Source organism: Aspergillus glaucus (assembly GCF_001890805.1).
Source record: "Aspergillus glaucus CBS 516.65 unplaced genomic scaffold ASPGLscaffold_14, whole genome shotgun sequence".
NCBI classification, from domain to species: domain Eukaryota; kingdom Fungi; phylum Ascomycota; class Eurotiomycetes; order Eurotiales; family Aspergillaceae; genus Aspergillus; species Aspergillus glaucus.
Window position 1 is genome coordinate 540833 of NW_019170466.1, and position 20914 is coordinate 561746.

The 20914-nt window shown below is 51.9% G+C and overlaps 9 protein-coding genes across 9 annotated transcripts; 4 read left to right on the forward strand and 5 right to left on the reverse strand.

Moving 5' to 3' along the window:
- Positions 1 to 465: 465 nt before the first annotated feature.
- ASPGLDRAFT_36925 (M20 family metallo-hydrolase) lies at positions 466 to 1987 on the forward strand (the record flags this gene model as incomplete). Its single annotated transcript, XM_022544754.1, has 3 exons — positions 466 to 581; positions 677 to 991; positions 1042 to 1987. 3 exons carry the CDS (start codon positions 466 to 468, stop codon positions 1985 to 1987), a joined length of 1377 nt encoding a protein of 458 aa, XP_022399508.1.
- A 281-nt stretch (positions 1988 to 2268) lies between these two features.
- Positions 2269 to 2919, reverse strand: ASPGLDRAFT_129890 (40S ribosomal protein eS10; the record flags this gene model as incomplete). The annotated part of the gene is made up of 3 exons (XM_022540926.1): positions 2269 to 2523; positions 2581 to 2741; positions 2871 to 2919. Coding segments are annotated over 3 exons (465 nt in total), but the record flags the coding sequence as incomplete, so codon positions are not given.
- A 335-nt stretch (positions 2920 to 3254) lies between these two features.
- On the forward strand, positions 3255 to 6809 carry ASPGLDRAFT_75412 (uncharacterized protein). The gene is made up of 3 exons (XM_022549797.1): positions 3255 to 4218; positions 4619 to 5056; positions 5121 to 6809. The coding sequence occupies exons 1-3, from the start codon at positions 3375 to 3377 to the stop codon at positions 6626 to 6628; spliced, it is 2790 nt and encodes a 929-aa protein (XP_022399510.1). The 5' UTR covers positions 3255 to 3374; the 3' UTR covers positions 6629 to 6809.
- Positions 6810 to 6924: 115 nt separating this feature from the next.
- ASPGLDRAFT_59217 (uncharacterized protein) lies at positions 6925 to 8801 on the forward strand. The gene is made up of 8 exons (XM_022548367.1): positions 6925 to 7084; positions 7132 to 7173; positions 7243 to 7654; positions 7708 to 7913; positions 7962 to 8041; positions 8097 to 8264; positions 8318 to 8581; positions 8632 to 8801. The coding sequence occupies exons 1-8, from the start codon at positions 6959 to 6961 to the stop codon at positions 8666 to 8668; spliced, it is 1335 nt and encodes a 444-aa protein (XP_022399511.1). The 5' UTR covers positions 6925 to 6958; the 3' UTR covers positions 8669 to 8801.
- Positions 8802 to 9152: 351 nt separating this feature from the next.
- Positions 9153 to 10661, reverse strand: ASPGLDRAFT_27055 (mannitol dehydrogenase family protein; the record flags this gene model as incomplete). Its single annotated transcript, XM_022543626.1, has 1 exon — positions 9153 to 10661. The coding sequence occupies one exon, from the start codon at positions 10659 to 10661 to the stop codon at positions 9153 to 9155; it is 1509 nt and encodes a 502-aa protein (XP_022399512.1).
- Positions 10662 to 11229: 568 nt separating this feature from the next.
- ASPGLDRAFT_67681 (epsin) lies at positions 11230 to 13084 on the reverse strand (the record flags this gene model as incomplete). The annotated part of the gene is made up of 4 exons (XM_022549169.1): positions 11230 to 12563; positions 12613 to 12833; positions 12888 to 12957; positions 13012 to 13084. The coding sequence occupies 4 exons, from the start codon at positions 13082 to 13084 to the stop codon at positions 11230 to 11232; spliced, it is 1698 nt and encodes a 565-aa protein (XP_022399513.1).
- A 624-nt stretch (positions 13085 to 13708) lies between these two features.
- Positions 13709 to 15967, reverse strand: trpE (anthranilate synthase TRP2). Its single transcript, XM_022542307.1, has 4 exons — positions 15679 to 15967; positions 15479 to 15624; positions 15322 to 15395; positions 13709 to 15252 (listed from the first exon to the last, which is right to left on the reverse strand). The coding sequence occupies exons 1-4, from the start codon at positions 15688 to 15690 to the stop codon at positions 13940 to 13942; spliced, it is 1545 nt and encodes a 514-aa protein (XP_022399514.1). The 5' UTR covers positions 15691 to 15967; the 3' UTR covers positions 13709 to 13939.
- A 389-nt stretch (positions 15968 to 16356) lies between these two features.
- ASPGLDRAFT_67683 (uncharacterized protein) lies at positions 16357 to 17317 on the forward strand (the record flags this gene model as incomplete). Its single annotated transcript, XM_022549170.1, has 2 exons — positions 16357 to 16904; positions 16966 to 17317. 2 exons carry the CDS (start codon positions 16357 to 16359, stop codon positions 17315 to 17317), a joined length of 900 nt encoding a protein of 299 aa, XP_022399515.1.
- A 447-nt stretch (positions 17318 to 17764) lies between these two features.
- ASPGLDRAFT_505300 (WD40 repeat domain-containing protein) lies at positions 17765 to 20380 on the reverse strand. Its single transcript, XM_022547328.1, has 5 exons — positions 19990 to 20380; positions 19883 to 19899; positions 19677 to 19825; positions 18035 to 19618; positions 17765 to 17967 (listed from the first exon to the last, which is right to left on the reverse strand). The coding sequence occupies exons 1-5, from the start codon at positions 20037 to 20039 to the stop codon at positions 17941 to 17943; spliced, it is 1827 nt and encodes a 608-aa protein (XP_022399516.1). The 5' UTR covers positions 20040 to 20380; the 3' UTR covers positions 17765 to 17940.
- Between the last annotated feature and the right edge of the window lie 534 nt (positions 20381 to 20914).

Sequence of the window (20914 nt, forward strand, 5' to 3'; positions counted from 1 at the left end):
GGTGATTCGACACTTTCTCCTCGGTTATCTCACTATTTTGCGGAGTATATGGCCAATTCTATGACAAGTACTGAAACCCTATACATTCTGTCCTCCAATCGACGCCCATGACCTAATGAAAACCTCCGAATTGACAGCCGACTGTACCTCCTGCTTTGAAATGAACCTCCAATCTTTCGATATCGGCTAAAGGAGCATGCATGGACACTGACCCCGCTTGAACGCTTATCTCGAGTCTCACTAGAGCTTCCGGATTCGGCAATCGTCTCCAAAAACCCCAGGTCTACCCCGACAGCCAGGGCCTACATAAGACGTCGTTATCGGGACAGGCCCCTTGCAATCAATATGATGTCTCTCTTTCGTACAGCTAGGATATCAGGAAGAGTATCATCTAGGTCGTTATCCCAGTCTACAAAGAGTGCTACCCAGCAGTACCGGTGCTTTTCAGTCTCCCGAACGCTGGCCATGTTGTCGACGGATTTGTCTGAGGCGGAAGTGTCGGCCTTGAAGGCTAATAAGGAGCGGTTGGCGAAGGACCTTCACCATAGTTGTCAATGGGGATATGGAATTCGATGGGGAGAGTGAGTATCCAGCATTTCATAGTCGTACTACAAACTGCCATACTCGCTTTCTATGCTTCTCGTCGGAATGACTGGACTAATACATGACACTGTAGTAGGTCGACAGACACGGGCATGCAACGCCTTTCCTTGTCCCAAGAAGACAAACAGGTACGAGATTGGTTCATCGAAACAACAAAGGCGTTGAAATGCAATGTCACCATGGACGAGATGGGCAACATCTTTGCCGTGCGGCCTGGTCGAAGAAAGGATGTCCCTCCAACATTCATCGGTAGTCATCTAGACACGCAGCCAACAGGCGGTCGATACGATGGCATTTTGGGTGTTTTGTCGGGTATCGAGACTCTCAAGGTCGTTGACGAGATGGGCCTAGAGACAGAAGGAGGCATAGGCGTTGTTAACTGGACAAAGTAAGCCCTACTCACCGTTAAGGACGACTGCCGTTACTAACGTCTTACAGCGAAGAAGGCGCCCGTTTCCCCATCAGCATGATATCCTCCGGCGTATGGGCAGAATGCATCCCCCTCTCTCGAGCCCACGATCTCAAAGAAGTGCCCACAGTTGCCTCTCTCCCAACAGCCTCCTCAGCCCCCGAGACTATGAAATCAGCTCTCGAGAAGATCAACTATCTCGGCTCCGTGTCCTGCTCTTACAAAGAAACACCAATGGCTGCGCACTTCGAACTACACATTGAGCAGGGCCCTCATCTCATCTCCGTTGGACAGCGAGTAGGCGTCGTGACAGCCGTGCAGGCATACCGCTGGTTCCGCCTTAACATAGTGGGTAGAGACACCCATACGGGAACGACGTCGTTCGAACACCGCGCAGATGCTCTGTACGCCTTCGCGCGTATGATGATACGCGCCCGCGAAGTTGCAGCAGCAAAGGGATGTCTTGCCAGTGTCGGTATCGTAGAAGCAAAGCCCGGCAGCGTGAACACAGTCCCTGGACTAGTCAGCTTCACGCTTGACATTCGCGGACCCGAGACCGAAATGGTGGCATCGGTCGAAGCAGAACTAAGAAAGGAATTCGACGCTATTGCCGCAGAGGAAGGCAAAAGCATCGGCAAACCGTGCCGCGTCGAATGGACCCTGGACTTCGATTCACCGGCAGTCAAATTTCACGAGAGCTGTATCGATTGTGTGCAGCAATCTGCTGAAGCGGTCGTTGCTGACGCTAGTGTACCAGAACCGAAGTCCTTGGTGCGCACGATTATGAGTGGTGCTGGTCATGATAGTGTGTTTACTTCGAAGAGGGTCCCGACGAGTATGATATTTGTGCCGTGTAGGGATGGACTCAGTCATCACCCGGAGGAGTATTGTTCTGCTGATGATTGTGCGACGGGTACATCTGTGATCTTGCAAGCAGTTATTCGGTATGATCGCAAGAGGTTCGCATCGACATGAGAGTAGGGAATAGAAATCAGGACCTGTTGATCAGGTATGTTGATCTCTTTACAATTGTTTACAGGTAGTGAGCAACGAGACGTTGTCATTACAGCGATACATAACACGCGACAGCGACAATGCTAAATTTTTTGAAATGTTCCCTTTTTTTTTTTATTCAGAAAATAGTAGATGTACAACAATGCAGTTCATTTCGAACCTCTCTCAAAGTCTACTTAAACCGCATCTGCACCATCCACCATTAATCCCATGAAGGAGACCGAGTAGCGGACAACACCTTCTTAAGAAGCGGGAGCACCACGGCCACGGCCGAAACCACCACGGAAGCTGGGGTTGAACTCGCCGGGGGCACCACCCTCCTTGCCACCTTCCTCGCGGCGGCGGTAGCCACCCTCACGGGGAACGCGGGGACGGCGCTCGCGCTCCTCACCACCGAGCATGCCGCGGGGGGGAGCGTGAGAGCGCTGCTGCTTGATGTGGGTGACAGGGACAACCTCAGCGGGGAGGTGCAGCCACTCACGGAGGTAGTCAAGACCCTGGGAATTGTCAGATCGTCTGTCTTTTTATTATGTGACATTGCTTTGCGAACGTACCTCGGGGGTGAGGGTGTAGTAGTAGTACTGCCACGAAAACTGGGTCTTGATGTAGCCGCGGGAGTTGAGCGACTGGCAGGCCTTGATCACGTAGAGGTTCTTGGTGTCAATGTCGCCGTGCTTGGGAAGGTTGAAGTCCTTCTTGGCCACGAGCACACCCTCTATTCCAAGTCAGCGATTATCCTTTATTACGTATAATCGGCTCATGCTGTTCCAGGCGTATAACAAGTTATAAACCATCGAAGCAACGTCGAGCGAAGCGATTAGGGATTCGTCGGTCGTTCACATACCACGGAAGAGGTACTCGTGGATCTTCTTGCGGTCGTCCTTGGGGATAAGCCTTGAGCATTGTCAATATTTTTTTTTTTCATTTCAAATAAGCATTGGGATAATAATAGAGACACTTACATTGTCGCGAGTTCCTGGCGCTATTCGGGGAATCGCTCAGACAACGTCAGGAAAAGTGGTTTGTTTAAATGATAGGAATGATCAGAGTGGAGCGGGAACCTCTCGAGAAAAGTGCGACGTTTCCCGTTTCGGAGCGCTTGCTAGGGTTGGCGCCCTATCACATGATCTCTCCATTATAGCCTGAACCTTCAGGCATATTAAGCTGACTCAGCTGGGCCTTATCGAAGTCTCCGCATCCTGACTTCAACATCGCCTCTGGATCCAGACAACAATCTCGCCGTCGCGCGGCAATCCTACGAACTCGCTTCTACCCCTGTTATCAATCTCGAAATTCGGACCCCAAACACATACGCTCTACGATACCACGAACCCGAATACACTCCAACATGGCCGAACAAGTCAACGTCCTCCTTTCGTCCTTTCCAGGACTCTCGCTTCCCTCAACCGTCTCCTTCTCCCTCCCATCCATCTCGACCCTCTCAGACCTCACCGAGAAGGTCGTATCTCTCCTTCCATCGGCCGTGCCGTTCCAGTCGCTCATCTTGACCACAACCAACAACAAACAAGTCGTCCCATCCTCAGACCGTCTCCAATCCCTTCTAGTTGCCCGCGATGGCGAATCCTCGATCACCTCAAACCTCCTTCCCCTCCGCCTCACCGTCCCATTATGCGGAGGAAAGGGTGGTTTCGGATCCCAGCTTCGTGCTGCCGGTGGGCGCATGTCCAGTAAGCGTAAGCGCACCCAAGGCGACGACAATGCATCCAGCCGCAACCTCGATGGCCGACGTATTCGCACTGTCAACGAAGCCAAGGCCTTAGCTGAGTACCTGGCTGTCAAGCCTGAGATGGACCAGAAGGATAAGGAGGAGCGCCGGCGCAGGTGGCAGTCTGTCGTGGAGGTTGCGGAGAAACGTCAGGAGGAGTTGAAGAACGGGGGTGGGAAGCATAAGGTTGATGGTCAGTGGATGGATGATAAGGAGGAGATGAATGAGAAGGCGCGCGAGGCTGTGATGTTGGCTATGAAGGAGGGCGCTTGGACTGATAACCTTCGCGATACGATTATGGGTGGATCGAGTACGAGTGCCAGTGAAGGCAGTGAGAATGCGGCATCGTCTGGTTCTGAAGAAGAAAGCGAGGAGGAGGACAAGGCTGAGAGCTCATCTGGGTCAAACCAGACATCCGCGGCCCCTAGGAAGTTCATCGGTTTCGACGACGATGATGAATTCATGAGTGATTCTGAGGAGGAGGAAGAGGAAGAGCCTGAGGGCAAAGGCAAAGGCAAGGCATAACTGCCTGGCGACATGGAGCATTTGATTTTTTTTATTCAACGGCGTTGTTTCTAGCATTCCATGATGGTTAGAGGGTAGCTCCCATGTACATAGTCATGATTTCTGAACATCATTTCTCTAACGCTTGGTTCAATCGCATCAACGTAAATTTGTTAATCTCATCAACACGAGTACATATCTACGCAGAGCACCTGCAAATATTCCGTAGAATGGTCATGCTCGCCACTGGACCTCGGTGGGACCGGTGTTATCAAGCTGCCGCCGCAGCGATAAAAAAAGTATTGCTCCTCCATCTCCGCAACACCTACCAAACCATTGCATTATGGCGCCATGTCTTAGAGGGATTGCCTCGAGGGCAGTCAAACTGCGTCATATTACTCCAACGCCTTTATACCGAACCCGACTTATCCCCAGAGTGTTACCGTCGCGGTCACTTTTCTCGCCAAAATCATTTTCCGGTCACAGCACAATCAACCAGCGACGCAACCTCTCTTCAAGTATCCAGCCATGCGCAAATCTAGATACAGTCACGAATACCCTTCCCATCTGCTGCCCCGGATGCGGAGCCTACGCGCAAACGATCGAACCCGATGAATTGGGCTTCTACGGCGAGGGCAGGCGGCGAAAGATTGCTAAGGGCCAGCCAACACCCAAGGAGGGAGACAAGGATGCGGAGAATACCGAGGAGTTGAAGACTGAGGGGGAGGCCGCGGCAGAAAGAATCGAGAAGGTGCTTCGGGATGCAGAAGAGAAAGGATACACGAGGCCTGCGCCTAAACGTATGTGGGAATGCTATGCTACTCTGTACTGTCTTTCATTTTGGCTAACCACGGGCTATTTTAGATGGAGCCCTGCTTGAAAAAGCAGCTAGTACCGCCAGTCGATACCTCGAAGCGTCCACCTCTCGCGCGCCGGTTTGCGACAGATGCCACGACTTAATGCACCACAATAAAGCAGTATCCGCGCCCTCACCTACGATCGACTCTGTTCGAGCATTCCTCGACGAATCGCCGTACAAGCATAACCGTATCTACCATATCCTCGACGCAGCAGATTTTCCCATGTCCGTCATCCCCAATATATACGAAGCCCTTTCGCTCCAGGAGCAGCTCTCGCGGAATCGGAGGGCTACGGACGACAAGTACCGGGGAAGCAGGAAGTTGCCTACGATATCGTTCATTATAACACGCTCCGATCTCTTGGCTGCGACGAAAGATCAGGTGGATACGAAGATGGAGTACATGCGCTCTGTGTTGCGTCAGACATTGGGGAAAGACGCGGAAGATGTGCGGCTGGGAAATGTGCATATGATTAGCGCCCATCGGGGGTGGTGGACTAATAAAGTCAAGGAGGAGATTAAAGACCACGGTCAGGGGATTTGGGTGGTTGGCAAAGCCAATGTTGGGAAAAGCAGTTTCATCGAAGCTTGTTTCCCCAAAGACTCGAGGAATCTGGAGAAGATTACAGAGCTGGTTGAACGCCGTCGTCAGGAAGGGTTAGACGTTGCGAATCAGCAGAGCCAAGCCCAAGCTCCCATGCTTGATCCTGACAGTCTTTTACCACCTGCTCCTCGGGAGGATCTCTATCCTGTTCTTCCGGTGGTGTCATCACTACCTGGGACTACCGTTTCGCCCATCCGTATTCCGTTTGGTCGCGGAAAGGGCGAGATGATTGATCTGCCCGGACTCGACCGTGGCCAGTTAGAAGACTACGTACGCGATGAGCACAAGCGCGACCTGATCATGTCCAAGCGACCGAAGCCGGAACATCTTTCTATCAAAGGAGGCCAATCTCTCCTCCTCGGCGGCGGACTCATCAGAATCACACCGGTAAACCCAGACGACGTGTTAATGGCAGCCTGCTTCGTCCCTCTAGACACCCACATCACAAAGACCGAAAAGGCAATCGAAATGCAAGCCGAAACACGGCCATACCGCGGCGAGGCCATCGCCAAGGAAGGCCTCAGCCAAGTGATCAAATCCGCCGGAGCCTTCGAGCTAAAACACGACGTTACAAGATCCCACCTGCCAACTTCGATCGCCAAAGCTGTGGAAGACAACAAAGCCACACCGCCTCCCTTACCGTACAAAGTGATGTCGACCGATCTTTTGATCGAGGGCTGTGGATGGGTCGAGCTCACGGTGCAGGTCCGGGCCAAGTCGATATCGGCGGACGCGGAGTCACCAAGGTCCTTGCCCCAGGTCGAGGTGTTCAGTCCGAACGGTCAACACATTGGATCGCGGATGCCGATTGAGTGTTGGGAATTCATTGCGCAGAAGAAAGCGTCTGATAAGCGCAAGCGAGGGCCTCGGGGTCGGCAGAATATCGGTCTGCAGAGGCGGGCTCGGTAGTATAGTTGGCATAGGATATGGGTTGGATGTCATGTTGTTATGTTGATATACGTGTCTTTTTCTGTTCTTAAATAGCTGTAGCATAGCGATTGGTGTTTTATGTGGGATATACGATTGTGTACAATACTCTACTCTTTCTCCTTACATACATTTATATTCAATGATCAACGGGATTTTCTAGGCATTTCGCTAATTAATTACCATTGACATTTGAGCACATTTCTCTGTGGGGACCTCTATATTAACCTTATCCCTCGTCAATTCATTCTCAATTTGTACACATATTTGTCTTTTCACTTATTTTGACGTTCAATTATCACTGTAGCCGAGATGTTGTCTTCCCGCGGTACATCAAGAGCAGAAATGCTCGATATCCCATGGCGCTATGCGGCTCCTCACACATACGACAAGGAAACAAACCCCACAGGGACCATTTCCTTTGGAATGGCAGAGCATGTATGTTTCCATGTCCCCTATAACATGATAAATACTAACGCAATCAGGGCCCAATGCGGACCGAAATCGCCAACTACATCAACCAAAAGGTCCGCCCACACCCACATATATACATCCACATACACAAAAGTACGACACCCTGACATGTTTTATCTCAGGTAACATTCACCCCAGACTCAGTAGGCTACCGCCCCTCACCCCCCTCCTCAACCCGCCTCCCAGCAGCCCTCTCAACCCACCTCAATGAAATCCTCCACCCGCATCCCTCCAACACCCCCCTCACCCCAGAAACCATCTTCGTGGCTAGCTCCGCGACGGCCCTAGACCACATGCTGGGCTTTTCAATCGCTGAGCCCGGAGACGGCATTCTGGTTAGTCGGCCGGTGTACGGCCGGTTCGAGCTGGATTATGGTGTTGAGGCGGGTGTGGAGATGGTGTATGCGGATAATGATATTGAGGAGGGGTTTGAGCCTGGGGTTGTTGGGGAGTTTGAGAGTGCGTTGAAGGCGGCTGGGGAGAGGGGGGTTAGGATTAGGGGGGTTTTGATTGTGAATCCGCATAATCCTGTTGGTATGTATATCTTCTGCTTGGGTGAGTTGTGCAGGCTGGTTGACGAGGTTTAGGACGCTGCTACCCAGCTGAGACTTTGACGGAAATAGTCAAGTTCTGCAGTCGACACCAGTTGCATCTTATCGGCGATGAGGTTTATGCTTCTTGTATTTTTGACTCGGGGGATCCGGATGCTGTTCCGTTTACTTCGGTCCTGTCGTTGGATCTCCCGGCGCTGATTGACCCTAACCTTGTACATTTGTTGTACGGATTTAGCAAGGTAGTTTTACTCACTTCTACCATTCTATATTCAAACTAAGTATGATAGGACTTTGCATCTGGTGGTCTCCGTCTCGGATTCCTGATTTCCCAGAACGAGGAGCTTCGTCGTGCCTGTCAGGCTATTCTGTATGCCTTCCTTCAATACAGCTTAACCAGAGAAGTCCATACTAATACTATACAGACGCCTACACAGCACCTCCACCGCGGCCGTAACAATCGGCGCAACAATCCTCGAAGACAGAGAATTCGTCTCCAATTTCTTCACCAAATCCAGCCACCATCTCGCCTCGACATACAAGATCACCACCTCGACTCTGGAAAAGGAGAGTATCAATTATATCAAGGGAGGGTAAGCATCCCTTTCTCCCTGGTTTATGGACAATTGCTTATATAATAAAATAGAAACGCGGGTTTCTTCATCTACATAGACCTCTCCCCGTATCTTGCCCTCCTCCCTGACAGCAGCACCAACGGTATCAACGGCGCTTCAAAAGCAGAACCAGACGTAGGAGCAGGAGCAGGATCAACCCGCGAATTCTCCCTAGCGCAGAAATTCCTCGATGCAGGCGTATTCCTACATCCCGGGGAAGAACACGGTAAGAAGCCAGGATGGTTCCGGTTGGTGTTCTCTCACGAGGAAGAAGTTCTGGAGGAGGGGTTGAGGAGGTGAGTTATCTTTATTGGGGCTGAATTGGGACGAGTGCTAATTGGTATAGGTTCGTTGGTGTGTTGAGATCTTTGCGTGAGGAGTAGGCTTGGCTTGTATTATGTATATATAGGTGTTAGTAATGCGTCATTATTTCGAGTAGTTAACCGACCCCTCCGCGTAAGTCTCCGGGATCTCGGTTACATACTTGAAGTTGTGTTCCCTCGTGTATTCCCCCGCTCTCACCACTCTTCAAACTACATCTTATTCCTGAACAGCGAGTTCTATTCACCTGTTCTGACAGTGACCGCGTTGCTGGCTACTGGTGTTCTATAGTCTATAGTGACTTTCGCCCTACTCTCCGAACTTCTAGATCAAGCCAACTTTCTCGGGAGGTTCTCGGTGGAACGAATCGCGGAATGTTAGTTGCAATAGAGTGAGAATTTTATCTATCACTATCTACCTCTATATCGTGCTTTTCCCGTAAAACCACTCATTCATAACACATGCAAAGACAACATTAAACATCGCTAACACACGCAGTTGTACCTTTTCCGCCAAACCAACAAAACAGCTCCTAGCCGTGGCCGTTTAGTCAATGTACTTGGGAAGCGTCTTCAAAATGCCATCCCGGGCAATGTCCTCCATAGCCGTGGTGACCTCCTGCAGGAACCTCTTGTCGCTGCGCAAGTCGTCACCGAACAGGTTCTTGATGCTGAGCAGCTCGGCCGGCTTGGTGCCTCCTACACGAGCCTTGGCCTGGAGCTCCTCGCGCATCGGGTCGTCGACTGTGAACGTGTTGCCGCTGTCATCGACGCCGTTGAGGTAACGGAACCAAGCGGCCGCGACGAAGGACAGGCGGCGCAACGGGCCATTAACCCACATCGCCTCGGCAATCGACGGCATGATGAACTGTGGGATCTTGCCGGAAGCGTTAAGGCAGATGCGGGGCAACTGGTCCATGATTGTGGGGTTGGTGAAGCGCTCGATGAGCGTGTTGCAGTACTCATCGATGTTGACGCCGGGGATCTCGGGCAAGAGCGGCTTCACCTCGTCCTGCATCATCTGCCACACGAACTTGTGGAACAGCGGGTTCTCCATGACCTCGTGGACGTATTTGAAGCCTGCCAGCTGACCTGGGTAGCCGATGGCCGAGTGGCTGCCGTTGAGCAGGCGCAGCTTGTGCTTCTCGAACTGCTCGACGGCGTGGATATCCTTGACAACCTGGACACCGACCTCCTCAAATGGTGGGCGGCCATCGGAGAACTGGTCCTCGATAACCCACTGCATGAAGGGCTCCGTGACGACTGGCCATGCGTCCTCGATGCCAAAGCTGTCTGCAAGTGCCGTTTTGTCGGCGGCTCCTGTCTGAGGTGTGATACGGTCGACCATGGCGTTGGGGAAGGCGCCTTGCTCGGCAATCCACTTGGCGATCTCGGGGTTGCGCAGGCGCGCAAACGACTCGAGCATGTGACGCGTGATGGAGCCGTTCTTCTGCATGTTATCGCACGACATGACAGTGAAGGGCTTGAGACCTTGCTGGTGACGCCGTGCCAGAGCGGCGTAGAGGAAGCCGAAAGTGGTGCGCGGAGCCTTCTCGTTGGCCGGGTCAAGGTCGAACTGAATGTCAGGGTGCTCACTCTGCAGCTCATGCGAGTTCTCGTTGTAGTAGTAACCGCTCTCAGTGATGGTGAGCGACACAATGTGCGTATCCGGGTGAGCCATCTTGGCGATGACGGCCTCGCGATCATCCGGCGCAAAGAGGAAGGAGTTGATGCTGCCAACAACGTGGGCAACGCTTCCCTTGGCCGAACGCTCAATGACGGTGTAGAAGTGGTCCTGCGATCCCAAGGCATCGCGCATGGCGACGTCGAAGGGCTGCAAGCCAACACCGGCAATCGCATAGTCAGACACACCATGCTTCTGCATCAATTGGTCGACATAGACAGCCAGGTGAGCTCTGTGGAAGCCGCCGACGCCGACGTGGACGATTCCCTCCTTGACGGCGCCACCGCGCTGGTAGGTTGGGACCTTGATCTGGGCCTCACCTGCCGCCGAGATTTGCGACAGGTTCTTGCTATTGAGCTTGAGGGGTGCCATTATTACTATTGTGAGTAGAATGAATTGAAAGATGGAAGAAGGGATTGCTGCGATTGAATCGACGAGTGCAGCTTTTCTAGGTCACCGCCGGTTTCGACTGCTTACATCAGGTGGCGGGGTGAAAAACTGGAGCCCCGGTATAGAGACCCCCGGTTTTGGTCCCCCACACAAATTTCGTTACATACGTATGAGAGAGCCCTTGTGGAATTTGCCTTTTCTGGCCGTCGGTGAGTGGCGGGTGAAAGAAAAATACGATAAATAATATACTCGGTAGTTAAGTACTGGTATGTAATAGTATAGAAGGAGGGCATGAGCTATAAAACAAGAACTTATTCAACACAAGGAAATATAGTAAGAGGGGGTTAATCTTTGAACAGAGGAAAAAGTACAAGCAAAAGACCGAATAGAGTCTACTAGATAGATTCTCTTTCTTCATATGCAGAGAAGCAAACCAAGTCAAAAACAAGAGCAGAAAACTAAACAACTTTGGTATCCGGAATCCGACATTGCAACCCCCAACCAAAGTAACAACCAGCAAAATGAATTGAAAACACCAGAAATCGCAGCATCACAGATCAATCAAACTCCCGCCCTGCTGTTGCTGTTGTGGAGGCTGTCCACCCCATGGATTGTTAACAAACCCCGTCTGCTGCGGCACAAACTGCTGTTGCTGCTGTTGTTGTTGGCCAAAGAATGGGTTGTTTCCTGTCTGCGCGGCTTGCAAACGTGACATACCCTGACCCGCAGAGTTGATGAATGTACCTGGCGCGGTGTGCTGCGCGGGAATACGGAGGTCGCCGACGTTTCCGAAGGTGTCCTGACCTTCGCCCGAAGAAAGAAGGGCGTTCAGACGAGCGTGGTGAGGGTTGTTCATCTGTGGAGGCGTGCTCTTGGGGGGTTGAGGAGCGGCCATTGGCGAGGGCTGGAAGTTGGCGATGGGGTTGGTGGTGCTGGCGGTGAATTGCGTGGTGGCGCGGTCTTCGGAAAGGGTGTTGAGGCTTGGGGGGCCTTGTGTCAATGGCGAAGTGGGTCGGTACTGTGTACGAGCCGCGAAGGGGTTATTGGAGCCAGTTGGCATGGGTTTTAGGGTATCAGCGGGTTGCGAGGTGGCCCAGGGGTTGTTGCTACCGGCAGAAGGGTAACTCTCCTGCTGTTGTTGTTGTTGATGCTGGAGCATCATTTGCTGCTGCTGCTGCTGCTGCTGTTGTTGCGCCTGCTGCGAGTACACGTCCATCCCATAGGGGTTGTTCGTGCTGAATGCGGTATGTTGCGGCTGGAGCGTCGCCTGCGGCTGCAAGAAGTTGTTTTGTTGACCGTACGGGTTCTGGTCGAAAACACCGGCCCCGTATCCATTCATGCCGGTAGGCTGGCTCTGGAAACCGGTCGGTTGCGCATATTGGTTGTTCAAGTAGCCAGTCGACAGCGGTTGTTGCTGATTGATCGGGTTACCGAACCAGTCCACCGCGTTCTGCTGCTGGTAGCCCTGGTTGTATCCGGTCGCCTGAGGGGGAGCGGCCTGCACGGGGGCATCATCGAAAAGCGACTGCGCGTTGCTCTCTTCCAACTCGCGCTTGCGAAGTTCCTCCTCTTCCTTGCTGAGCCGGATCGCTCGGGCCAAGTCCTCGTCATCCTCTGCCGCTTCTATGGCCTTTGCGCGTCGTCTCCGTTCCTCCTCGGCCTCTGCCTTGCTTGCCTCGATAGCCAGACGATACTCGGTGTCGTCCTCGTCCTCGTTTTGTCGTCGACGCGGCCGTTCTGCCCGTCGCGGAGGTTCGTAGCCCATTTGTTGATAGTCGTCGAGTCCGCTGACGCGCGATTTCCAGAGTTTACGGTCGGAGCGTTCACTGCGCAGTCTGTCTTCGTCCATGACAAGAGAAGTAAGTTCCTTTGCGGCGACGCGGACTGTATAGGTTAGCATCACAAGAAATCAAGGTCGCAGAATGAGACTAACCATTCTGACCAACATCCCTCCCCTCCTCATCAACATATTGAAACTCGCGCAGAGTCTTGATGATATACACATTCTTCCTCGCCCATGTAACAGACAACTCGGAACCCTCGTGCAGACAGTAATCGAGAACCTTTAGCGATTTCAGGACGTGGCGCCAATTCTTGCCCTTGTCGTTCAACCGCTTATCCAGCATATCCATGATTTCGTAGAAATCTGTAGGACTGAACGACCATCAGCTTGAACCCTTGAATCGCGTCAAGTACATGAAGACCTACCTGCCAAACGTCATGGCGGCGATTTCAGCCATGTCGGTGCCCGTTGGGCCCCAGGGGTCGTTACTTGTGGCTACAGAGGTCAGTATCTTTTAGAAAACGTCTTTTTTCTCAGGTACGAACATACCATTTCGAACCTTGACCTGCACGCCCGAATAACCCTTGGTAACATTCTTGACGCTTCGCACGACTTTAGACATGGTGGTGGTGGTGAGAGGCTGTACCAGGCAGCGAGAATACGACGCAGTTGAAACCGATCCGTAACCTCAGATTATAGAATTAAATTCGCGCGAATTCGACAGGATAGGAGGAAGAGTAGAAGTGAAAACGAGGACTGTTGTCCGGAGTGGTTCAGATCAAAGAAAGAGGAGAGTGAGGGTAGATGGTAGTAGAGGCAAAGAAGCGCCGGCGAACGGTCGTTATCGCGCGGCGTTGGGCGAGTGGCTGGTGCCGCGTTCGGGGAGGAGCTGGAATGAGTGGCGGAGGACAAGGGATTCGGAATCCGGAGTCAGGGATGTACAGAATAGGATATTAAAGAGAATTATTGCACAGAGTAGTATAGTAGTATCTGTACTCCGTAGTAGTGGTAGTGGTAGTGAGAAGGGAAAAGGGATGGATAAAGAAATGGAGGCTCAGCGGAGAATGACTATGACGACGCAGTGCAGAGCAGTATTTCCAATAGTAGTACTCTGTACACTTTCCAGGAAAGTACACTCCCGTGAAACTAGTGGTCTTGGTTATAAATATCGCAATTGCACTGCGAGATATAGCTATGTACTGTACTCTGTACTAGGTGTCAAAAAAAAAAAAAAAAAAGCACTACGGCCCAATGCCATACCGTTGAATCGTGGCGAAGGCCGCGTAACCTAGAATAAACTGACTGTCAGAAAGGAAAAGGGTCCTCTCCTACGTCACCGCTTTGACCCTGCACCGCCACAGTTGTACAGTAGCATACTCTCTGTATTTATTCATATCCATCATTTCACATATTCAGACGTAGCAGAAGTAACTAGAAAACATAACCAACATGCAATACCAAAACAAGAGAGATAGGACTATGCCTCCCGCTCCAAGCTCAAATACTTCGCTTCCGCCCCCTTGATGCACTGGATATTAGCTCCCAGCTTGTTCAACGTCTCCACGTACTCGTCGTACGGGTCAGAGTCGAACACAATACCACCTCCAGCTTGGAGATACGCGACACCGTCCTTCAGCATCATCGTCCGCAGCGCAATGCACGTGTCCATCGCGCCAGGCAACTCCTTCGAGCCGTCCGTGCTGGACATGTTGAATCCAAAGTATCCCACGGCTCCCGCGTAGACTCCGCGCTTCTCGCCTTCCAGTTCTGCAATCAGCTGCATCGCGCGCACCTTGGGGGCTCCGGACACGGTTCCTGCCGGGAAGATGGAGCGGAAGGCGTCGAAGCGCGTCTTCTCAGGTCGTAGCACACCCGACACCTGCGACACCAGATGCTGCACATGCGAGAACTTCTCGACAACCATCAGACGGTCCACCTGTGTGCTCATTGGGTCACACACCCGGTTGACATCGTTGCGCGCCAGGTCGACCAGCATGACGTGCTCGGCACGGTCCTTCAGACTTCCGCGCAGCTCGTCCGCCAGCGCCTCATCTTCCTCGACGGTCTTGCCGCGCTTCACTGTGCCTGCAATCGGGTGCGAGATGATGCGACCCTTCTCCTCCTTGGCCAACAGTTCCGGACTGGCTCCCACAAGCTGGAATGCCTCGCAGTCGATGTAGAACAGGTACGGCGAAGGGTTGACAGTGCGAAGATGGCGAAAAAGGTTGAAAGGATGAAGAGAAGTAGGACGTGACAACCGCTGCGATGGCACCGTCTGAAAGATGTCACCCTTGCCGATATGCTTCTTAAGCTTCGTCACATGGCTCTCGTAGCCCTCACGACCAATGTTAGACGTATATTCCTGGTCCGGAATAATCGGACCCTGCGGAGGCAGAGGGTATTCGGGCTGAAGAAGGGTATCAATGGTACGCTGAATGGCCTCTGCACCCTTGCGGTATTCGGCTTCCAGCTCGGCATCGGAGGTCGGGATCGAGATAAAAGTGATAACCTTGACAACCTGGAAGAAGTGGTCAAAGGCGACCATGGTGTTGTACATCATAAAGAACGATTCCGGAATGCCCAGCACATCCTTAAGCGGCCGCTCCGTCTTGGGCTCGAAGTACTTCACACAATCGTACCCCACGTAACCGATGGCTCCCCCGGTGAGAGGCGGCAAGACCAAGCCAGGGACTGTCGCAACACGGTATTGGGAGAGTTCGCTCTCCAAGGCAGGAAGAGGATCGCATGCGGGGCCATGGCCAGGACCGGTCTTGAGGACTTTATGGGGGTCTGGTAGACATTGCGACATCGGTCAGATTCTGCGCCCAAACCAAGACTCGATAGAGAAAAAGAACGCACCTGCACCAACAAAACTGTATCTTCCAATAGTCTCCGTAGTCGCGGCACTCTCGTAAAGGAACGACAATTTCGATCTATCGCGCATTTCATCGTCAGTCTCTTCGTCCTCCAAGTTTCTACCCCACACCCCACCACGGTGATTATCCTCGCAACTCACTTCTCCGAGATCTTCAAGTATGCCAAGGTAGGAGTCAAAAGGTCCGCAGGAATCGAAGCCGTCAGAGGGAGAAGGTTCGGGGGGAATGCCGTGTTCCTCGTGCGAGCGATCACATCGGCCGCGGTCTCTAGGGTGGGCACAATCGCCTGACTCATTAGTATTGATTTCTCGCGAGACAGAACAGAAGACGAACAACTCACAGGGGGCACCATTTTGCCGGTCTGTTAGAGTAGTCTCTGTATTAGAAGAATGAAGAGAGAGGAGTGTAGAGGAGGAAGAGGAAGAGCGAAGACAAAGAGAAGAGAGGCAAGAAAGTCAGCGGAGGGGGATTGAAAGAAAAGAAGTGAATGAAAGGAAGCCAAAATCCGTCTGTCGCACAGGAATTGGCCAGACAACTGGCTACAGTGAGCTGGTCCAACGAGGGTTTATGTATGCACGCAGTGAATTAAGCAGCGAAGAAAGACTCACTTTCAGCTACAGTGCCCACTTGGGTTTAGCGTCGTCCTTTTTGGGAAAGACAGTCAAATGCCAAGTCTGCGTTGATGCCCGGGTCTTCAAGCACACTGCCTAAACTCTCAGGCTACAATTCTACCCAGGAACAGAAGGCGGTGCCCCTGTCACCCCTGTAACTTACCCGGACGGAAACGATGATGACACCGCGAATCGCCGACAACTAAGTCATTGTCCACCTGTCCAACATCCTTATCGACGTACATACATAGCATACATGCATGCATACGACTACATCTGATATGGATCCACCTTCTGCTCTCACCCATCATTCTCAAAACCACGACAACGATCCACTTTCTCCCTCTTTCGCAGATTCCGGCATAGATATGGTGCTAGAGGCGGAGCTTCAGCTTCCCCAGACTCAAATGCAGACCCAGACCTCCGAAGCACCAACAGAACCTGATACGAACTTCGACGATGGTGAAACAGGAACGGAGAGTCTCCACCTCGCGGCGCGACTAGCGAAACTTGCGATGAATGCGAGAAAGAGCGATAATGGTATTGAATCGCGATCGTTCTCGAAAAGCGATACGGCGATTCTCCACCGCTGTTTGAATACTATCGAAAACACACTATCACTACCCGACGACGACGACAATGATCCCCGTTCAACTCTAACGCAAGAAATCACCAAACATCGACCCCAGAGTCTTAATCTTACTCCGCATTACCCATCGCCTCCGTCAACAGTAGCGGAACCATCGCCGTCGGCGGCGTCGCATACCGCAGAGCCAAGATCAGAGCCACACCCGACCGGATCGCAACTCACCGCTATTCTGGAGGAAGTCACAGCGCTGGGTAACGAATTGCATAGGAGGCGTCGCGAGACTTTTCACATCTATGAGCTGTTTACTCAGAAATGTCAGGGGCTGGAGCGGAGGGTTGCTGGATTGGAGGGTGAGGTTCGCGAGTTGTAAGTGGATCCATCATTGTATAGATATGTCATGGTCAGGCTAACTGTATTGCTATTGCAGACACGCCGATATCTTGGAAAACTCGATAGAACGCGAAGGACTCCGGGGAACGGTTTACGGTCTGGAAAATTGGGTGGACGGATGGCAGCGCGATCACGAGTTGGCAATAATCCAAGCACGAGAAGCACGGAAGGGATGGACGAAACGTAAACCCGCCCGGAGCGAAGATGACGCTGACGCCTTGTTCGATGGCATAACCGCGTGGATGCGTGGGTGGAAAGATGTCGAGGAAGGCTTTCAAGCCCGGGAACGTGAGCGCGAACAGCGACGGGATGAAAGACAGAAGCAGCAGCCATTGGACGCTATTCCTAATAATCACCTTCCATTATCTAGTGCAGATGAGGACAGCTGAATATTAATATCGAGAAAAAGAATAAACAAAACCCTTGGGAGTTATAAACACAATGTTGATATTCTCAGCCAGTTGTGTAAACTCCACCTGATGAGCAAACAACGCCAACCGTAGGTGTCCATCGTAAAACCAACCAGTGATTCACAAAGAAACAGAGACATAAGATATTCTGACATTCGATAAATGGTATAATGGGTCCAGAAATTGGTGTGATCGATCAGCAAATATTCCATATTAGCAAAATATAAAAAGACAAACCCCCCAAACCGCATGATTCGCCGAGATCGCCTGCCTCCCTTGCCAACCCGCGCCGTTTTGTGTTGTCTACCCAAAGCCAATAACCCTCAATTCGAAGTGCAAAACGTAAAATGACGAGAAAGAATTCAAAGCAGCTCTGTACTCTGGTGGGATCCGATAGTCACCAAATCGGGACAAGGCCTGAATGACCCTAAGACAATTGATGTCTTAGGATCGTGACACATCCAAAGTTGATAAGTCCGTTTCAAGGGTGCAGAACTGTCATCGGGTCCGGTCTTGTACATATATTCATAAGTTCCGGACATGCTAAAGCCAAATGAAATATGCTTCGCTTTCGATAATAGATGTAAATGGTTGAACCGTTTTCAGCGTTGCAGATTCACAATAGCCATCTGATAGAAGATCACAATGATTAGTTATACAAGCACACTTTTCACGATTGGTGGGGTTGCAACAAACCTGATGACCAACACCAAAGGCAAGCTTCTTCCCATTAGTATCCCAGGAAAGAGACCGATCAGGCAGTGAATCAGCCGTCCCATTGTGTCCATTGATAGCTTGGTCCGGACCTTCTTTGGCGTCTTCCGAACTTGGAAGCGCCCATGTGGCCATGGCAGAGCCACCACGCTCAGCATTCCAAATGTACAATCTGTCCTTACTGGCGGCCGCTAGGGCATAACCATCCGGTGAAAAGCATCCAACAAGAGCGGGAATGGACGGACCGAGGAATAAGCGGTGGATGCACTCGAAACGTTTCGACTCCGGGTCAATGTGCCAAATTTTGACGGTGTCGTCAGCCGACGAAGACGCCAGGACAAACGGAGATTGCCGAGAATCAGCACGAAGTTCAAGAGCCGTGATGTCACCTTGGTGCGCGTCGTCTAGGCGCATATCATGCGTGGGAATCCAGAACGAAGCGGTGAACGAGGACGCAGCTACTGCCATGGACGAGGAGGGCCCGGCACTGGCGCAGCGAATAAATGTCCATGTAGTGTCAGGTGCACCAGACGAGAACGTCCGGGTGATGTGAATACTCGAGTCGACCTGACATTGGTAGACCGAACCATCGCTGCATGCATAGGCTTGATTTGGCCCAATCCAGCTCAGGTCATAGATAGACCCATCAATCACCTGGGGCGCAGGGAACATATCCGGCCGTAATGAATCGTCCCAGAGAGCCAGCTCGGAGACCCGACTGTCCGACGCAACAACAACCAGATGCGAGCCACTTTCTGCCCAATGCAATCCTGTGATCATGCGAGGTACCTCGGGCAAAAGGTCGACTGCATGGCCATGCACATCGTACATGGTAATTGAGCCGCGCATGTCATTGTAGGTTGCGACGGCCAGCTTCTGACCGGTTGGGTCCCATGCCACGGCAGAGACGCAAGTGTCCTCCCCGGAGCCATCAACTAACTTTTCTGGCACTGGCTGTGACGAGGACGACAGCTTCCACAGACTGCAAAAGGTATCACCGGCTGCCACGACAACGGTGGGATCTTGTGGGCGCCACAAGGTTCGTGTCACGTGGTCATTACCAGCCACATCTAGTAGGGCGGTGCCGGGGCTGAGGTCAGCAGCCTTGGCGGGGCTGATCTGGACGCCAACGCTGTGGCCGGTCGCCAAGGTAGGCGGTGGGGGCGGCGGCGGCGGCGCGGTTGGTTCCTGGCCTTGCGATTCCGACCGAGTCATGCTTACATCTCCGTCATTGTCGATGGTCGCATCGGCGACAGGGGATTCATCCTGATCCTTGTAGATGCCATTGGTGTCGATTTCCATAGAACTCCCATCTCCGTTCGCTGCAGTAACAGCGACGACATCCGAACGATCTCCCTTGCGTGACTTTTTGCCAGCCTCGGCTGTCAGGTGACCGTTGATCGCGGCGTCTCGCGCCACTCTGCTGGTTGGCGAAACAAGCGCCGCGTGGTCCGCACCAACAGCGGCGGCTTCAGCCGGGCCAGCTGGAGTGCGCAGCGATTCCGATTCGAGTGGTTGGGGTCCGAAGAAATAACTGGATGGGGTAAAAGGGACCGGATTCCCTTCCTGTGACGGATCCTGTTGGTTAGAAGTCGCAAATCAAAAAGAAACGAACAAACCATACCTTGTCGAGAGACTTCTCGAGTTCATGATACTGTAGACCTTTTTGAACCAAGGACACCAGCGCATGGGTTCTGATGTAGGGAGCAAATGGTAAACCCTGCGGATCATGGTTCCATGCGCGCTGTAGCATTACAGCAGCGTCACCAAGGCCTGGGATAGCTTGTTAGACAGGGATAGGGAGTCATAATTAGAAAAGTGATCACCAACCCGACTCCTGGAGATACCTGTGGAAAAGCTCAATTAGCGATCCAGAAAGGAAACCCATTGGTCAATGCATCCACGTTGGATATTATTATGGCGATTGTAATACGTACCTCCATATTAAATAATTGACATGATGCGAGGTTAGATCGGGGTGCGACATTGTTACATGTGTGAGAGGGAGCTATGGCGCAGGAACCGCTCGCATGCCAAAACAGGCCTCTTTCGGTTGGTGAGGGGATGGAGAACGAAGAACGGAGAGGGGAGTGGAGAGAGATGGAGAAGCAGATTGAGAATAAAATAGAGAATAAAAGAGAGAAAAGAGAAAAGAGTGGAGAGAGAAAGAGAGTCAAAAAGGTTAAAGATCGAAAGAATGGGAAAGAGAGGGAGGAATAGAGACAGGCTCTGCGAGCGAGAGTACTCCGAAGATGCGTTGAAATGGGAGGCGTTGGCCTGGTCGTTGCTTTTTTTTTTCGCGGATAGAAAGACCGGGGAAGGACGCAGCCAAGCGGTTGACAGATATGGTCGCAGCGAAGAGGTGGACAGTGGTTGAAACAGTTGAAGATGATCTGTTGATGGTGATTTAAAGGTCCCGGCAACCGCAGGACAATCTAAGGACCGTCAAGTGGTGATGATGGTGGTCGTGTCTTTTAGACGATGTCGCAGGGGTGAAGTAAAGAAGAGATCTGATCGTGTAGAAGAGTAGTGAAAGGTAAAGAGGGACAAAAAGAGAAGCAGTTGCAAAAGAGACAAAAGGTGTAAAGGAAAAGACAGAGGCAAAGAAGAGAGGAAGGTTGGAATTCAAGAGAGGAAATGAAATGGGAAATGGGTCAATGGAGGAATGATCACGACCGCGGGTAGTCGAGACCACCGCAACAACAGAGAATCACAGTACTCTGTTTCTGTAACTGAGGGAAGATAAATAGTTGAGAGAAGAATAAGATACAAGTACAAGTACACTGCAAGTGCAACGGAGAATGGAGAAGTCGGATCTGGAGGAAGAAAAGAAACGAACGGAAGTCAAAAATGGTCGAGATC

Coding starts and splice junctions, on each gene's coding strand:
- ASPGLDRAFT_59217 (XM_022548367.1), top strand. CDS start 6,959: ATGTTGTCTTCCCGCGGTACATCAAGAGCAGAAATGCTCGATATCCCA. Junction 7,174..7,242: donor CCAACTACATCAACCAAAAG/GTCCGCCCACAC, acceptor GTTTTATCTCAG/GTAACATTCACCCCAGACTC. Junction 8,042..8,096: donor CGTGCCTGTCAGGCTATTCT/GTATGCCTTCCT, acceptor AATACTATACAG/ACGCCTACACAGCACCTCCA.
- trpE (XM_022542307.1), bottom strand. Junction 15,396..15,478: donor TACTTGAAGATCTCGGAGAA/GTGAGTTGCGAG, acceptor AATGCGCGATAG/ATCGAAATTGTCGTTCCTTT. Junction 15,253..15,321: donor ATACAGTTTTGTTGGTGCAG/GTGCGTTCTTTT, acceptor AATGTCTACCAG/ACCCCCATAAAGTCCTCAAG.
- ASPGLDRAFT_505300 (XM_022547328.1), bottom strand. CDS start 20,039: ATGTCGCACCCCGATCTAACCTCGCATCATGTCAATTATTTAATATGG. Junction 19,619..19,676: donor TCGAGAAGTCTCTCGACAAG/GTATGGTTTGTT, acceptor GATCCGTCACAG/GAAGGGAATCCGGTCCCTTT. Junction 17,968..18,034: donor CCTTTGGTGTTGGTCATCAG/GTTTGTTGCAAC, acceptor ATCTTCTATCAG/ATGGCTATTGTGAATCTGCA.
- ASPGLDRAFT_75412 (XM_022549797.1), top strand. CDS start 3,375: ATGGCCGAACAAGTCAACGTCCTCCTTTCGTCCTTTCCAGGACTCTCG. Junction 4,219..4,618: donor CGACGATGATGAATTCATGA/GTGATTCTGAGG, acceptor CATGTCTTAGAG/GGATTGCCTCGAGGGCAGTC. Junction 5,057..5,120: donor CACGAGGCCTGCGCCTAAAC/GTATGTGGGAAT, acceptor GGGCTATTTTAG/ATGGAGCCCTGCTTGAAAAA.